This window comes from Rhinoraja longicauda, chromosome 1 (assembly GCF_053455715.1).
Source record: "Rhinoraja longicauda isolate Sanriku21f chromosome 1, sRhiLon1.1, whole genome shotgun sequence".
NCBI lineage: Eukaryota > Metazoa > Chordata > Chondrichthyes > Rajiformes > Arhynchobatidae > Rhinoraja > Rhinoraja longicauda.
In genome coordinates, this window is record NC_135953.1 from 127,556,352 (window position 1) to 127,569,478 (window position 13,127).

General features: G+C 41.2%; 1 protein-coding gene across 2 annotated transcripts in view; it reads left to right on the forward strand.

The window, feature by feature from the left end:
• The window catches only part of ap1ar (adaptor related protein complex 1 associated regulatory protein), a 54,873-nt gene extending 42,244 nt beyond the window's left edge, over positions 1–12,629 (forward strand). For both annotated transcript variants that reach the window (XM_078406369.1, XM_078406377.1), the window contains 3 exons: positions 3,459–3,535; positions 4,387–4,509; positions 9,942–12,629. In XM_078406369.1, coding sequence (XP_078262495.1) covers positions 3,459–3,535; positions 4,387–4,509; positions 9,942–10,207 — 466 coding nt within the window. In that variant the 3' untranslated portion in view covers positions 10,208–12,629. The remainder of the gene's footprint in view (positions 1–3,458; positions 3,536–4,386; positions 4,510–9,941) is intronic.
• Positions 12,630–13,127: the final 498 nt, after the last annotated feature.

Below are 13,127 nucleotides of genomic sequence, written 5' to 3' on the forward strand. Positions count from 1 at the left end.
ATGCAGAGAGCTGTGGAAATAGCACCTGAACTATAAAAGCAATGAACTTGGCTAGGTTGCCCAATCTTAGCTGGTGGTTATAGCAGTTTCATAATTGGGTTCAGCACTTCTGAATTTAAAAAGGAACCATTTGTTCTTCCTGTTTTTTTTGTTATTCTTAATCTGCCAATGCACATGGAAACATGCATCAAGGCTGAGCTAAGAGAATGTTGCATTGATATTGGATTCCAATATTGGAATAAGTACTTGGTTAGGTCCCATTTGTCCTTCCTCAAATTAGGAGACCAAAGTTCCACATGATACTCCAGGTGCGGTATTGAGAGAAGAAGGGACTTTACCTGGTGTTCATACAGGATCTGGTGTTCATACAGCATACAGCACGGTGGCGCAGCGGTAGAGTTGCTGCTTTACAGCGAATGCAGCACCGGAGACTCAGGTTCGATCCTGACTACGGGTGCTGCACTGTAAGGAGTTTGTACGTTCTCCCCGTGACCTGCGTGGATTTTCTCCGAGATCTTCGGTTTCCTCCCACACTCCAAAGCGTACAGGTATGTAGGTTAATTGGCTGGGTAAATGTAAAAAAAAAAATTGTCCCTAGTGGGTGTAGGATAGTGTTAATGTACGGGGATCGCTGGGCGGCACGGACTTGGACGGCCGAAAAGGCCTGTTTCCGGCTGTATATATATGATGATGATGATGATGATGATGATGATGATGATGATGATGATGATGATCTGTAGAGAGAGAGAGAGAGAGAGAGAGAGAGAAGTAACAATTTTAGTTTGATGACCTGTAATGGAAAATTTTGGGATCTTTAGCTCTTGCTCCTTCATCCACGTCATTTATCATTCAAGGCACCAGTGTAGTGAAAAAATCACCAAGTGCTGGAGTAACTCAGCAAGTCAGGCAGCTTGTCCCACTGCGTTTCTTCAGCACTTTACCATTTTTTTTTTGTAAACCACCATCTGTAATTCCTTATTTCATAGTGTTGGGGATATCCTTCTGCCAATTTTAATGTGTACATTTTCCCCTGCTGTTTTCCACCTTCTAATGAAGTAATGTTTGCCTGAAGTTGTACATGCTCCCATTTGGTTTAGTCTCCAGTACGGAATCTTGTTGAATGATTTCTCAATGTTTTCTTAATATCCACTTGACACTTCCCTATCTGCCTTATTTGAGTCATCTCGAAAAATGTTAACTAAATTCATTGGAAATTATTTTAACTTTTACAACATATTTGTGGCTCTCATCATTTTTATTCAAATGATTAGTTGCTCTCAAGATTCTTGTAAATTCATCACAACTGACCTGTGACAAATTGGGCTGACAATTGTTTTATTTTCATACTTTAATAGGGAATATTTGATAATTCACCCAAAAAGTAGTTAATTCTTCCTTCAAGCCTCGTTTGGGAATTGTTGTTAATCCTTTTAATTGTTAAATGGTGATTTATTATTTTTATATCTTGGGACAGAAATATGTCCCATTAATTTGTCAACCTTTAGGATCAGTTTGTCCATTAACATTTTTTTAACTTATTGCATCTATTTTTTTTCTCTTGTCATAGTGGATATTTTGACATCCTTAACAGCAAAACCATATATGTTTAGTGATTTCTGATTCTAATAAGTTATAAAGCCATAGAACTGTACGGCCTGGAAACAGGCTCTTCAGCCTACCTAGTCAATGTCGACCAAGTTGGCATGTTGAGCTAATCCCATTTGGCCTATCTCCCTGCAGCCAAAGCCCTACCTATCTATATATCTGTCCGAATGTCTTTTAAAAGTTGTGATTGCATCCGTTTCTGGAGCTCATTCCAGATGCGGTCTACCCTCCGAGTGGAAAAGATTGCTCCTGAGGTCCCTCTTAGATCCCTCCCCTCTCATTAAGTCTATGCCCTCTAGCTTTTGAATCCTCTGCCCTGAGAAAAAGACTGAGGGAAACTTGCCCACTGTTCCTTTATCCTGGCACTAGTACAATGTTGCCCTATTCAAGATAGAAATGAGCTGCTGGGAGCATTTAATTTAAATGTATTTCAATATTTTAAAGTGGGTGTTTTAAAAATTATTTAAAGTTATTTTTAAATTTTCAATGTTTCCTTTTTGGTTTGGGTTTCTAGATTTTAATTTTATATTCATAATTGTTTTTCAGTGACCATATTTAAAAGGTAATAGATCTCGGGGTAAACCAGTGGCTAACTATTCTGGGAACAGAGACAGCTACGTGCACAGTCTCTACCTGTGTATACCACTGTGCTGCATTGGGCCAGGCTAGTGATTTGGAAGCAAGTCTCCCAGCAAGAGGCTGGAAAGGACCATACTAGAAGGAATTGTGACCAAGTTCAGATCAGTTTAGTTTATTGTCGCGTGTACTGAGGTACAGTGAAAAGCTTTTGTGTGCTAACCAGTCAGCAGAAAGTCAATACATGATTACAATCGATCCATTTACAGTGTATAGATACATGATAAGGGATTAACGTTTAGTGCAAGGTAAAGTCTGATCAAGGATAGTCCGAGGGTCACCAAAGAGGTAGATAGTAGTTCAACACTGCTCTCTGGTTGTGGTAGGATGATTCAGTTGCCTGATAACAGCTGGGAAGAAACTGTTCCATAATCTGGTGGTGTGCTTTTTCACACTTTTTCTATACTTGGTGGGAGAGGGGAGAAGAGTGAGTGGCCAGGGAGTGACTCATCCTTGATTATGCTGCCAGCCTTGCCGAGGCAGCATGAGGTTATAAATTGAGTCCATAGAAGGGAAGTTGGTTTGTGCAGTGGTCTGGGCTGCTTCCACAATTCGCTGCAATTTCTTGCTGTCTTGGATGGAACTGTTCCCAAACCAAGCTGTGATGCATCCTGATAAAATGCATTGTATGGTGCATCTGTACAAGTTGGTGAGAGTTGTAAGGGACATGCCAAACCTCCTAAGCCTTCTAAAGAAGTAGAGGCATTGGCGTGCTTCCTTGGTCGTTGCCTCAATCTGGGTGGTCCAAGAAAAGTCGTTGGTGATATTGACTGCTAGGAATTTGAAGTTTTCGACCATCTCTACTTTGGCACCGTCAATCCAATGGTGTATGTGCACTGCTTTGCTTCCTGAAGTCTATCTGATGTTCTCCGAGAGGAAAAGATCCACCCCTTTATATCATTTTGTCACAAATGATTTAATTGACTATTACAATTATCATAAATGTTTCATATGTTATGCATTCTGCTATTGAGAGGGGATGCTACATCAGTCCAAGACATTGCCATCCCGGAGTACAGTATGGAAATTCAGGCAGACCCTTTTTTCTCGCCACTAATTTTAATTACGAGGATTTTAACTGTAATTTCCAGATTTCTTTTAGCGGTTGGCATGACTGCTTACTGAGACCAAAAACACTTATCAAATCTGTTTCAAACATCTTTTATGTTGATGCTCTTAACTCAATGGGTTGTTTATTTTTCTACTGATTTCTGCAGTGAAGCAGGGGAAGAAGACTTTGAATCGTATTCGCATCATACAAAATCTCAGTCTGAAGCACTCAGGAATCAACACAGTAAGTTTGCTTGCTGGAAGATATGTCCAAAATATTCTTCCAAATACATTTTCTTAAAATGTCATTATGTTGGCTAACTGTCAGTAAATGTAGTGTAAGAAAATAACTGCAGATGCTGGTACAAATCGAAGGTATTTATTCACAAAATGCTGGAGTAACTCAGCAGGTCAGGCAGCATCTCACGAGAGAAGGAATGGGTGACGTTTCGGGTCGAGACATTTGAGATTGAAAATATACTGGAATACTAAGCCAAAAACATCGGAAAATTAGTTCCATTTTCGTAGATATAAAATATAAAATTCAGTTTGTCATCTGAAACTGTAACAATATTGCTATCTACATCCGAGACCAAGTCACCTGAAAAAAACAATTAAGTATTGAAACTAACAGCAAGTGGCCTCTTAACCTTAAAACACCCATCCATTCTGTTCTTCACGTTGTGGAGTCAAATTTCACCAAACTCTCACTTTTCCCTTAATTTTGCTTTTTCTCCTCCCCACCCCCCTCCCCCCCCCCCCCTAATAAGGGACAATATCATCTTAATAAAAGCAGTTTGTTGTTCTAAGTGGGGAAATTATAAAATTGAGCTTTGGTAATGTTCAACATATTAATCAACATGTAGAGAGAGGCGAGGTTAACTTTTTGAATTAATTATTTCTTTTGAATCGGTGGGGGGGGGGGGGAATGCAATGCATTTATTGTTGGATCAGCTGTAATACAATTAATTACATCGTGTAGTGCTTTGTCATATGTGAGGAATTTAATATTTTTAAGTTGTGCATGAGCCTCCATTTTTTGGAAATGAATTATTTGTCATCTCGCATTAAGTATTGTTCCCACCTTCCTGCTAGGAGTCTTGACAGAGCCTGCACTTCTAACGCCAAACACTGATAGCAGCTGTGACCTCACAACAAAAAACAGATCAACAAATGATGACAGTACATCACTGGATCTCGAGTGGGAAGATGAAGAAGGTACAGCTATTTTAATCTGTTAACTTTTTTTTCCCCCCGCTTTCAATTATTTCAAGGAGATGAGGCAGGAAATCTGATATTTGGGTAAAACTGGCTCCAGTTAACCACCTCTGCCAATGACAATGAATCATTAAACCGAGTAGCTTCCATAAGTTTGTAACGATTACAATTTGAACAGCGTCTTATCACATCAAATACTTTGACCATTTAAGTCTTTAAATTTTTTTAAAATAAGCAAGTCAACTTAGAGACCACAATGCAGAGGTGGTTGTTTAGAATGAAATTTGTGGGGTTGCAGGAAGACATTTGTGGATTGATTAAGTTGGCATAAAAATGGAAACTAAAATTGTCTCTGGGATACGTGAGGTAGTGCATCCAGGAAGAGCAAATAAGGCAGCAGAATAAAGGTTGAAATTGTACTAAGAAATGTAGAGGAGCAGGGGACAGAATACAAGAGCTTGGAGGTTTTACTGGAACTCGATAAAACAAGACACCTGGATATCTAGACACTACTATAGGAAAGAGGTGAAAGATTATCAGTAATCTGAATGGTCCTTCCTTAGGTTGGGGTACTGTCCAATTCGTCTTTATCCCATTGTAGATATTGGACTTTGTCTTTGGAACTGTTGCTCTACAATGCTGAGAACTACATTCTGCACTCTTTTAACTTTTCCTTTGCTCCAAAGTACCTATTGTACTTGACGTTGCTTTGATTGTATTTATGTATGGTATTATCTGATTTGATCGGATAGCATGCACAACAAAACTTTCGCTGTACCTCTGTACACATAACAATTATAAATCTAAACCTAACCAACAGAGAGATTTATGATTTCTCATTCTGGAAAATTTTAATAATGAGGGGAGATCTCGCCAAAGTCCTTGGTTATTTTCAGTGGAACTAAATAGTCTGACTGGAAATTTAATTGAAATATCTAAACTCTGGTCTAGAAAGAGTGAATAGGAAGGACCTGTGTCCTTAACAGGGAGATTAATAATTGATTTGTTGATTAATGGCAGGATTAAAGGAGATGTGGGGATTTGCATAATTGAAGAATGACTTTCTACTTACAAATTCAACTGACAGCCAAACTCGCCCCTTCGTTCCTGCATTTCTTGCCAGCTATTATTCACAAATATAAAGAAAAAATGTCTTGGAGTGTTCGATGAATGAGCAAGGTTTCTCCTTGGACTCCATGGCTCAATCGCATGTGTCACTGTGACATTATTACATTCTCCTATCCAATCAGCAAGAACATGTGGAAGATGTATTTCACCTGCCTGCAGCATTTCTGTGAGTGGTTCACCAATTGTTGGCTGCACAACATCAACCTGTAGAAAAGCTTCTGAGAACTGCAGAGGACAATTGGAACCGCTCGAGTCCCAAAAAACAATATTTGTTGTCTGTCATCTCTTAACTAGGAAATATGGTCGCAGTATTGATTTATTGTTGTCACATGTACCGAGACAGTGAAAAGCTTTTGTTCGGGTGCTATCCAGTCAAATCAGACAATACTTTCCATGAATATAATCAAGCCGTATACAAGCACACCATGTAGAACAAAAAGAAAAATACCTAGAGTGCAGAGTATAGTTTTTCAGCATTGTTGCACAACAGTTCCAGAGGAAAAACTCCAATGTCCACAATTAAGTGGATTGGAAGGACTGTTCAGCAGCCTGTTAAGAGGGGAAGAAGCTGTTCCTGAGTATGTGGGTATGTGCGCTGGTATCTTCTGCCTGATGCGTGCAGAGGGAATGAGGGGCGGAAAAGATCCTTGATTATGTTGGCTGCTCTCCCAAGGCAGCGTGAGGTGTAGATGGAGTCAACGTTGACTCTGCCATCTAAACCTTCCTTTGCATCTTTCACATAGGTGGTTGAGTATTGGACTCATTATAAAATTCAGTTTCATTTACTACAATGAATGGAAAAGAAATACACACCGCAATATTGTGCATTTACCATAAAGGCCTGAGGCCAACTTTCAACCCCTTAATGTTTCTTCCCACAGGATGTGATGGTGTGTAATTTGTACATTTTGAAACTTAGTCATGTTTCATTAAACTCTCACTTTACTGATTTAAGAACCAGAGATGCTTTACTGTTGTGCATGCAGAACAGCCCATTATATTTGAGGTGAGGCGAGACATTTTCTGTCAGCAGATGTACTGAGATGGAACTGCTGCAATGAAGCCGTTCGAGCTTGTGTTAATCGTTCACGGTGAAGACGGTGCATTTTTACTGAGGAACGCAGTTGAAAGACACTTGTGTTCTGGCTTTAAATTACTTGAAATTTGAAAGGAAAGAATGTGACACAGTTGCAGAACATACTGTTTTTCCAAACTTCAATTCAAGAACGAGGTGAAGTAAGAGTATTCATATCAATGAGCTTGAAGAAGGGTCTCGACCCGAAACATCACCCATTCCTTCTCTCCAGAGATGCGGCCTGTCTCGCTGAGTTACTCCTGCATTTTGTGTCTTTAACAGTATTCATAGTTGACTAGCTACCACAAGACATGAATGTTTTACATAAATATTTTTATACCAGGCAAAAGCAGGATTGTCCATGCAATCCAAGCAGCTGTTTGTTTTTATCCAACATATCTGCTGGATACTATCCTGAAATTCATAGGCAAATCTGTGTTTAAACCCTGACTCTGGAAAGAAGACTACCATGCAGCTAAAGGCTCTGTGCTAATACACTATACACCGATGAGCCAAAACATTATGACCACTGACAGGTGAAGTGAATAACATTGATTATCTTGTTACAATGGCACCTGTCAAGGGGTAGGATATATTAGGCAGCAATTGAACAGTCGGTTCTTGAAGTTGATGTGTTGGATGCAGGAGAAATGGTCAGTGAGTAAAGACCTGAGCGACTTTGACAAGGGCCACATTGTTATGGCCAGACGACTGGGTCAGAGCATCTCCGAAACGGCAAGGCTTGTGGGGTGCTGCTAAAAGATTTGCTGCTAATGATTTGGCGCCAGATACAACAGGACACCTTCAGGGATCTTGTAGAGTCCATGTCACGGCAGGTCGGCGCTGTTTTGTCGGCACACAGAGGACCAACAGCATAATAGGCAGGTGGTCATAATGTTTTGGCTCATCTGTGTGTGTATATATGAACGGCCATAATCCTTCAACTGTAAAAACAGTTAAAATTTAATGATATAATTTAGTTCTTCCGGCATGATCGAGATAACATGTTCTCACCACAGCCTTCACTGCTTGTGATTCTCTTCTCTTTTGTAAACAAATTGATAGCCAGTTGGAGATTTCATTTCATCTTCTAATGTGCCAAGTTTTGACCAACTCTTCCACAAATTGAACTTGGAGAAACGTTCATTTACAAATAAAACTACTGCTCTTTTTTTTTCTATTATGAATTAACCCACATTAGCAGCATAGAATAAGAAAATAACTGCAGATGCTGGTACAAATCGATTTATTCACAAAATGCTGGAGTAACTCAGCAGGTCAGGCAGCATCTCGGGAGAGAAGGAATGGGTGACGTTTCGGGTCGAGATCATAGAAGTCGTGCTTTCACTGTTCTTGCCTTACCGCATTACCACCTTGCTCAGCTATACCGGTTTTCATGTGCTTGTGCGTCAGGTAAACTGGACCCTTTCGAACATCATGTACACCTAAGCAGAAAGAGAATCCAGAACCAAGATAAGGAAGAATCCTCCAGCTTAACTTGGGGCAGGAGATTGATGCACCTTTTTCTCCTCTCCATCGTAAATATTTTGCTTGTGCAAATCTAATGGAGTTTTGAAAGTATAATGGTATTAGCTCAGACTAACTTGCTTGATAACTTGACAACGTGAGGCACAGCCTCAGAATAAAATGACGTACCTTTAGAATGGAGATGAGGAGGAATTTCTTTAGTCAAATGGTGGTCAATCTGTGGTTTTCAATGGCACAGATGATCAATGCTAAGTCACTGGGCTTTTTTAAAGCAGACTAGACCAAGTGGACCCGTTGAGCCCAAATCTCTCCTGCATTGGTGCAGCACCCTCTCCTCCCCCCCTCTGCTCTTCCACCCTCTCCCTCCGCCCTCTCCTTCCCCCCCCCTGCTCTTCCACCCTCTCCCTCCACCCTCTCCCTCCACCTTCACCCTCTCCCTCCACCTTCACCCTCTCCCTCCACCCTCTCCCTGCACCCTCTCCCTCCACCCTCTCCCTCCACCCTCTCCCTCCACCCTCTCCCTCCACCCTCTCCCTCCACCCTCTCCCTCCACCCTCTCCCTCCACCCTCTCCCTCCACCCTCTCCCTCCACCCTCTCCCTCCACCCTCTCCCTGCACCCTCTCCCTGCACCCTCTCCCTGCACCCTCTCCCTGCACCCTCTCCCTCCACCCTCTCCCTCCACCCTCTCCCTCTCCCTCCACCCTCTCCCTCCACCCTCTCCCTCCACCCTCTCCCTCCACCCTCTCCCTCCACCCTCTCCCTCCACCCTCTCCCTCCACCCTCTCCCTCCACCCTCTCCCTCCACCCCCTTCAACCTTCCCCTTATCCTCCCTCCACCCCGTCCCTCCCTCCCCTCCTTCCCCCTCCCCTCCCCGTCCCCCTTCCACTCTCCCTCAACCCCCCTTATCCTCCCCCTCCTTCCCTCCCCCTCTCCCCCCACCTCCCTCCACCCTCTCCCTCCACCCCCCTTCAACCTTCCCCTTATCCTCCCTCCACCCCCGTCCCTCCTTCCCCCTCCCCTCCCCGTCCCCCTTTCACTCCCCCTCAACCCCCCTTATCCTCCCCCTCCCTCCCTCCCCACCTCCCTCCATCCCTTCCCCCCCCCCCCCCCCCCCCCGGAAATAGATTTAAACTTTAAAAAGTGATTAACTTAAAAAATATAACACTGATTTCAATGAAACTTCTTCCATTCACACCAAAGGGACGACGGTGAGTAAGGTAGGCCTAAAATTGTCGCGCTATCGTGGACCGTTTTAGCTGTAGTTCAAAAACAAACAACCAAACAAGAGTTTTAGTTTTTTAGATATTGGTAGTTTCTTTATTAGTCAGGGCATCAAAGGTTCTGAGGAGAAAGCAAGAGAATGGGGTTGAGGGGGAAAAACAGGTCAGCCATGATGGATTGGTGGAGCAGACTCGATGGGGCAAATGGGTCTCCTAATGCTTATGGTTTAACACTCGTGTGTTAACAGCTGACTAGGATGCATCACCCATGGTCAGCCATGACCGAGGGGGGCTAAGAGGGAACACTCTTGTGAAGTTCCTTATTATTTAGCTAATGCTGCAAATTGTTTTGTGCATATGATTGCTTTCGTTCATTTAAATTCATTAAATTTAAAATTGTCGGAGGTTTTCTGTTTGTACAAATAAATAATTTTCACTGTGCTGTTTTGATTTTGAATCCAAGTGTTTTACTGCTGTGTTAAACCGAAATGTATGTTTGTTTTGAAAATGTTATTCAAGGAATGAACAGAATGATTCCAATGAGAGAACGTTCTCGGACCGAGGAAGATATTTTCCAAGCAGCCATGAGGCACAGCAGTTGCAGACCTGGCAGCAACCCCTTGTCTGCATCAGATGATTCAACTGGACTAGAATGGGAAAATGATTTTGTCAGTGCTGAGATGGATGATAATGGGAATTCTGAATATGCTGGTTTTGTGAACCCTGTTCTAGAACTCTCTCCTAGTGATGTGAAAATCACAGAGGATAATCAACAAGATAGATAGTGCTCTTGCCAGAAAACATGGATTGGTTAAAACCAACCTTTTATGACGCTCTAAAAATGTTTTTCAACTTTCATGGGACTTCTGTTTTTGTTGACTGGCGGTCTGACTCAACATGGAATACAAAACAACGCAACTGCTTTGTATCGTGCTAACACGTACAACTTATAATTAAGTGCAATTCTTGTAAACTTTCAGTTTGTGAATGAAAATTTTAAGCCATTACTTTGGGTGTTGATTAAAGTGTGTTGTAAAGGGGAAAATGTGATGAAGTTTAATTGAAACTCTATAGCGAAATGAGGCTTGTCGGTAGGTATTCACTGTTTGAGTCACTGCTGCTGTAGTTTTATGAGTAACAAAATTAGTGAACACACCGGATAAGTAAACCATTAATGAAAATTGTTATTTTATAGAATTGAGCTGCTTTTTGTTGTTCTATCTTTCTTTTCATTGGAAGGTATTAGAGTCATAGTTGTTCAGTACCGAAATGGCCCCTTTCGCCCACCATGTCCAAGCCAACCAAGTGGGTTTACTGGGCTAGTCCCATTTGCCTGCATTTACCCAGTTGTCCTGTAAAATCCATCCTATCCATATATCTGTCCAAATGTCTTTTAAAAGTTCTAATTGCATCCGCTTCCATTGCTTCCTCTGGCAGCTCATTTAAGATACTGACTACTCCGAGTGGAATCAGTTACTCCTGAGGACCCTTTTAAATCTCTCCCCTCTCACTTGAACCTTGCGCCCTCTATTTTTATAATCCTTTAATCTGAGGGAAAATATTGTGGGCGTTCAGTTTATACTCCTCTGGACCAATTTGCATGTCATTTGCAATTGTACTTGCAGTGTTAACTACATTGTCATCCAAATCACTCATGAATATAATAAATGGCAATGGAACCCACGCCAACCCCTGCGGCACTCAACTGTTCACAGTCTTTCAATCACAAGAACGACCCTCCACAACTCTCCTTTGACTCCTTCCAACCTATTTTGCATCCAGTTGGCCAGCTCGCCTTGGATTCTTGGTTGAGTGCTAGCTGATATTTATCCAATATATCAAAAGCAGTATACTGCACCTGTTAGAAACCAAAAGCAAACCAGAAAATACTGGAATATACCAGGCAAGTTTGGTAGCATCTGTGGAGAGGGAAACAGATTTAACAATTCAACTCGATAATCTGGAGAATTGCAATGAAATGTCATTTGACTGAAATGTCAAATGTCTGAAGAAGTGTCTTGATCCAAAATGGCGCCAAGCCACGTTCTCCAAAGATGCTGCCTGACCAGCTGAGTTACTCTAGGACTTTGCGTTCCATACACATTCACAACTCCTTGTCTTTCCATTGACCTGAAGCTGTAGCTTGGTTCTTTCTCTTCCACAGATGCTATCTGATCTGTCTCCAGTATTATTTCTCCAATATGTGCTTTATACTTCAAACAAGAATGTTCCATCAAAAACGACACACAGCGCTGGAGTAAATCGGTGGGTTAGGCAGTATCTCTGGAGAACATGGATAGGTCAGTTTGAAGAAGGTTCCTGAGCTGAAAGCACTTGAACATGTTTTCTCATGTTCCCCTCTTGATCCTTCTACCTTGCCTGTTGAATTATTCCAGCATTTTATGTCTTTCTGGGTAAACCATCTACAGTTCCTTGCATCTCCAAGACCATTTCAGCATTTTAGATTGGTTAATTTGGTTTATAATCTATAATTGTTAAATTAATTGCCATCTTTCCATCTTCTGGCCCTTTTATATATATTTTTTAAGAAAGTTGATAAGGTAGAAAAGCGCTTTATGTAGTTATGTGACGGATATCAACAGGCTTTAAGCTAAAATAGTTTTACATAAAAGCGTAACCTCTCGTAACTTTGTTCACATTTTGCTGAATTCATAAGAAAAGTTGGTATGTTTGCTGGGAATTTCAGTGTGGTCTCCTTGTATGTAATTTGCAGGGCAAGGCTTTGGCCTAGTGCACTTAACACATATTATAACCTGTGTAATGTATTTGGTTTCTGAAGATGTTCCATTTTTCAGTAGTTGAGTTAAATACATGTACTTGAAGAATTACCAAGGATAATGGTTTAATAGATTAACACACTATCCATTTGTCCTCAAACGTGGATTTAAAGATATATTTTCCAGTGACTGACTCTCTTTGGTGTTCTGTCTGCAGTGACCTCTGAAATTAAATTGTGCAACATATTCCTTTTTTCTAATAGGAAGTACAAAGGACTACTACCCATATGATTTACACAGAACTAACTTCAAAAAGCCATAAGGATATCTTGCCTAAGAAATGCACTAGACATCAAGCTGACATACCATTGGAAAGAATGCGTAGGAAAAACCTGCAGTTGCTGGTATCAATCGAAGATAGATACACAAAATGCTGGAGTAACTCAGCGGGACAGACAGCATCTCTGGAGAGAAGTAATGGGTAACATCACCCATTCCTTCTCTCGACAAATGCTGCCTGTCCCACTGAGTTACTCCAGCATTTTGTGCATCTATATACCATAGGAAAGAGTTGTGTGATAAAAGTGTGGCACCTTGCAATGCAAAAAGCCTTTTACTTTACACCTGCACTGAATCTGGGCTTGGCATTTAAGAATAAAGAATCTGCTGTTTGCATTCCTCATCTCTGGCATGTTATTATATTGAGCACAAGAGATTTCCCAAACAAAACCAATATCCTACAGTTTTTAAACATTTTTTTGAGGTGTTTAAATATACAATAAGTTGACAGTTTACAAGGATCATGTATTGTTAATATTTTCTTCAGCAATGTTACAGTCTTTCTCCAACACCATTTATTTTCAAGCAAGTTGGTAATTTTGCTTTAAGGAATACAGGCAACTGTCCTGTAACTGTCTGCATGCATTTGCCGATGTACATTTACCATTCCCTAAGTATTATGGAGGCT